Source organism: Dermacentor albipictus, chromosome 2 (genome assembly GCF_038994185.2).
Source record: "Dermacentor albipictus isolate Rhodes 1998 colony chromosome 2, USDA_Dalb.pri_finalv2, whole genome shotgun sequence".
In the NCBI taxonomy this organism is placed as follows: Eukaryota; Metazoa; Arthropoda; class Arachnida; order Ixodida; family Ixodidae; genus Dermacentor; species Dermacentor albipictus.
Window position 1 is genome coordinate 32,694,362 of NC_091822.1, and position 5,411 is coordinate 32,699,772.

The 5,411-nt window shown below is 47.2% G+C and overlaps 1 protein-coding gene across 1 annotated transcript; it reads left to right on the forward strand.

Moving 5' to 3' along the window:
* The first annotated feature begins 916 nt into the window (after positions 1-916).
* LOC135916599 (alpha-(1,3)-fucosyltransferase 7-like) lies at positions 917-3,216 on the forward strand. The gene is made up of 2 exons (XM_065450030.1): positions 917-1,068; positions 1,532-3,216. The coding sequence occupies exon 2, from the start codon at positions 1,536-1,538 to the stop codon at positions 3,030-3,032; it is 1,497 nt and encodes a 498-aa protein (XP_065306102.1). The 5' UTR covers positions 917-1,068; positions 1,532-1,535; the 3' UTR covers positions 3,033-3,216.
* The last annotated feature ends 2,195 nt before the right edge of the window (positions 3,217-5,411 follow it).

Consider the following 5,411-nt stretch of genomic DNA (forward strand, 5'->3'; position numbering starts at 1 on the left):
TAGTAAGCAATGTATTCTCATTATTGTCCATAACACTAACCTGGAATAACACCCGCAATGTAAATTTACTATATGCTATAACTCAAGTGGCACATACATGTGTGAGAAGTGGATCTAGCGAAAATGTGCCCATGGGAAGATGACCATCACGTAAAGCAAATGGCTGCTCAACAACGCTTGATTAAAGGGACACATCAAGCCGCTATAAGAGGAAAGAATTAGATTTGTTTACTTGGTGCCTTAAGAAGTAAACAGCTCAAATGGTCGCGACGGTTCCTGCATCTTCTATCACTTAGCAGCTTGCGAAATTCCTGTTCTATAAAAGGAGCCGTCATTATTGGGTGACAGAAGACATCCGGTAGTAAGGGCGAGTATTATAGGAAACCACGGTCCATATTTCCACGCACCGGGAGCTCTAAAACTCGAGAACAAATGACAGAAGTTAACGAGACAAACTGACGTCCGTTTGTACCGGAGTAAATTGGGAAAGTGAGACAGACAGTCAGAAGGGTACTACATCCCTCGAACACATCCTAAGGACCTCGCGAGCTTCCAGGGGCGCAGTAGCCAATCACCCAAATTGAACCTCGCTTTCTGCTAATTGGCAGGACCGTAGTGCCACCCCTAAAAAACACCTGCCCTTTCAAAGCAATACAGCTGAAAGTAGGACATAATAAACAGGGTGCTACTTTATGAAAAGAATCGGTACTCACCAACGCACCGTAGTTGCAGGCTCGGCTATGAAGGCTAAAAAAAGTATTCAACGCAGCTTGGTGAAAATTGTTTTCTTTAGTCAATAAAAAAATGAATAAAGTAGCACCGACAAAATTAAATGCGCACATCTGGCTATGGCGTCGTGTCTGTAGCACCGTTCGATTCTTACAACCCTTTTTCTCGGCCACTTCCGCTTCCGTCACTGCTGAGTGCCAACGATTCCCGCCGCAAAGTAACCACTCGCTTGTTCGCTGTGCGCGACAGCAAGACGGTTGCGCATTTGGCAAAGTGGACGCTGGAAAGGAAGGGCGCGTGCGTGCTACCGTAGTTCAGGCATCTTTTATATTCCGAGAGGTAAGACTAAACAGATCGTCGTCTTGATGCAACGCAAACGCAATGCAGTAGTTGCTATTTATTCTGCCAAATCTTTCCGCACGTTGCATTCGGCATCAGACGTACCGCGGTAGAATGTTTGCTTATCAGGAAATACCCTAATAAGTTTGCTACAACGGGCACTCATAATGCCACGCGCAACTTTCTAAGAAACTACCTTCGTGTGACCTAATAAGAGCAGGGAGAAAGAGCCATTTCAGAATTTCTACCATAATTACTAACAATTTTATCTCCTGTTTACCTTAATAAGCGAGGCGTGTTCCTTCGGGGAAGGTTTTTTTCTTTCCTTTCGGTTGTTTCTATCTAGTAGTAAAAAAATCTAGCCGTTTGCAGGTATTTGTTTGGACAACACGGCTCCTAATCGCAGGAGCCGTAGTGCTTTATTCGCATGCATTTTTCACTAACTATGCTTTTTTTACATCAGCTTCATGGCAGACCCTCAACCCGCTGCTCCAGGAAGCTCACGGAGGGTTACTTTCCGATTAGATGCTACGTGCGTTCCTGAGAGGTTCGAGTTATTGTCTCATCCCAACGACTCTCCGCCCCCTTCATCCAGCCGTCAACGGGCGCAACAACCTGGGCCTGAAGACCCGAATCCCGATGACGACGGATCAGAGACACGGTCGCGACCATTCCGAGTACTTTGCCTTAGCGAGAAGCAACTTTACATAGCCTTAGCAATTTTCCTATTCGGGGTGGTCTTGTCTTGCTTACATTTCTACGCGGCATACCAGCTTCATCAACGGGAGTCACCGGCGCCATGGGCGTACTGGCGATTGCGCAAGAACGACAACGGCATTCCCCGCATACTGCTGTGGAACCGCATCATGAGGCCGCTTTCCTTCAACCTTGACGTCCCCAATCTACACACGCGCTGGTCGTCCAACATTACCACCTGCCCGCTCGACGGCGACGTCTCAGTAGTGTGCGAGATCACAGACAACCGTACCCGCCTCATGAGGAGCGATGCCGTCGTGTTCGAGGCAGATCGGCTGAATACCTTGGACCTTCCGAGCAACAAACGCGAAATTCCGATGCACACTGAATTTCCTATATGGATTCTGTGGGCGCAGAATCACTACTCGCCATCGAGCAGACTGCCGCGCAACTTTCGCATTGGTGAGGATGGCAGTTCTTGCAAGGATATTCGGACTTGCTTCAACTGGACCATGGGTCACCGGGAGGACGCTGACGTCGTGGTGCCTTACAAGTCTTGGCGCTGCGGTGTGCTTGGAGATGCGGCTGTGGCTGGCATCGCAGAGCACAACAGTAAAGCGATCACCCTTTCGCATCACTTGAAACCGGCTGCGTGGATTGCTGGCCCTTGCGAGGAACATAGCTACCAATTAATGCGTTACAGGCATATGAATGAAGAAATGGACGCCAAGCATCCCAGTACCCCGCTATTCTACCTCGATCTGATTGGCGACTGCGGAAGTGGATTCTGCCAGACGAGGCAGCAGTGCTTGAGATATATAGCTGCAAACTATTACTTCATCGTCGTTAGACTGGAGCCTGACTGTTTCCACAGCCAGTACGAGCTCATCTACGACGCCTTCGAATACGACCTGGTCCCTGTCGTGTTGGTGCCGCCCAACACGACCCTCAACGTCCCGCCTCATTCCGTGGTGAGCTCGGCAGACCTTCAACAGTCGGGCGAGCTAGCTGGATTCTTGAGTTATTTATTGAGGAACAGGGTGGAATACAAGCGCTACTTCGAGTGGAAGAAGCGCTGCTCCTTCATCCCCAACGTCGTCGACCTTTGTCCGCTGTGCCGAGCTCTTCACGAGCCGTTCGCTCACCAGCCGAAGAATCCCGACGCCTACGCCTGGTGGACGGACCGCGCGATATGCCACGGTTACACGCCGCCTTTGTATGGCTTGGACTGGGCTTTCGCAGACCCAAAACATCCTTGGAATTATTAGTCTGGGTCATAGGCATCTTAGTAGGTTCTTTTTTTTTTGCTTCGCCTGGAGCGACGTGTGCAACGTGATAACGGCATTGCTGTCAATTTGTCCAACATTGGGCTATTTTTTTTCGTTGGATGCCCGGGCTGCTGTTATTTAATATGTACTTTACGAAATAAACATTGCGATTAAGTGTACGAGATTTACGGCATCATTCCTCGTATGGGCAGCGTGCACCGAATTCGACATTGCCTCGCACTTTAAGGCATCGAATGGAGCGCGCACTGTCCCTGATCGCGAACGCCCGCATCAGACTAGAACTGCGCAGAACTGGCAGACCTTCCATGTTTAAAGGACGTGGAATGCTACTACTATCAACCTGCACATGCCTAGCATTCGTTACGGGGCGTTCACGAAAGCCGCTGTAAATTGCTTCCTTGTGCGTTCAGTTTCGGTGTCCGGGAAAACACATGCGTTTTCTGGCAAAATTACTGTAAAGATGTCGTAATTGAATCTGTTTTTAGGCCGAGCTGGTCAATGTAACAGCGGCTTGCAGTAGGTTATGGCTTCTTAATTAGATGTCTTCTTTGCAACCAATTCGCGCGATTGTAATTATCGTTCGACATGCGCAAGTGTCATTATTGTAGCGCACACGCACCAGGAAAGTGCAATACTAGCATCGCATACGCATTGTCTTCGTAAGCAAAATACACTGTGAAGAAGTTTACTCACTACGGAATATGTGGTACACCATTTCTGCTGCATACGGTTGTTTCTGGGATATTATTTACGTGGTTTATACAATGCAGCAGCGATGTCCATATATATGCAGAAATTTTATAAGGCCTTCTTTAAACATTTATTAAAAAAAAACCGACAATCATGTCTTTTACGTTGCACACGAAATTCGCAGCACATAAATGACCTATTGAGCAAGAGATACAACCATGTATTCCACCAACGACAGGTTACAGGAGCACAAAAAATAAGTGCAAAATGGCGGTAGACACAAATGAACGACTGCGCATTTGAACGTAATGACGCTACCACGAACGTCGTAAGACGATGAGGGGGACTTTCTGTCCCTCAGCAAAGAACAATGCGTATATTACCATTATAACGCGAAACGATGCCCCACGGAAATGGGAAACGACGCATAAAAACCGATGCCCGCAGAGCTTCATACATCATTACTGCGAACTGCCGTCGCCATACAAAGTTAGAAGACTAATGCTTATGTGCATGTAATTGTCTGCGAGAACGGTTTGATCTTCTGTGGTCGTGGCAAACGTTATCGGACAAGGCGGCTCGTGTCAGAGACGCACAGGGCACAATCGAACACAGAAAAGAATTCGAAGGATTGAGCCGCAATGCACGATGCGACTTCACCCGCTTGCCACACCTGTGCGAGGATGCCTATATTCTTCATCAAAGTTGCCATCAATAAGCCGTAATCATATTCAAGCAACATTAACAGCGTTCTAAATGAGGAGAAGAAATACCGGGCAAAGTGCACCGGTGAAACTTCCAGCTCAACGCTCTTTCCGAGGCAAAGTAGCAGCCGGTAGAGTGTAGCTGTAAATTAGAGAAAAAAATAATTGCGTTTCATTCGTGTTCCGAACACAAATATATCTGGACGCGCGTCCTGAGGAGCAGTAATTTTGAAAAATAAGAAGAACCTCATTATATTGGTGGAAATTCAGTATTATGTCACTTAATAGCATCTGTAGGTGCTCCATCTGACACCTGCTAATTTAGCAAGTCGATCACTGCCTTGGTGTGCCATCGCTTTGTTGACCAGAACTGTGTACCCTTCATTACGCACAATCCAAACTGCGATGGTTTGCATAACAAAACACACACTTTTGTAGATATTAGAGCGTCATGATATTGCGAGGATTATTATATCTCCTTTGGGATGCACCAGCAGCGTAGCTACTGCAAAAACAAACAAACATACAAAAAATTCTGTACTGAGCTAGCACAGAATTAGTTTGAATCACCAGTGCTGTAAGCGAAGCAGTAAGCATTACAAGAATTGGCAGTGAGGTCAACTCTGTGTAGGTGGGAACGTTGGCGTAGCAGGAACAGAGCTGAGCGTGGGACCTGCAAAACCAAAAAGAGTGACTCAATAACGGTTAACATAGAAAAAAGGCAAAGTTTTCTGAAGCACATTAGTGAACCATGTTGCTGCTTTATACTGTATTTCCTTCGGCATCGACCCCCGTCTTTGCACTGCACAATGTCAGGCATGGTCCCATATAGGCAATGGTCGTGGTTGTGGGTGCAGCTACAGGCAGGTTTAGACTATGAGGATAACAATCGGGGCTTGTTGGTACGGCATATCTTATTTCGTTATAGCCCAAGCTTGACACGGACAACAGAAGGCATACCTGA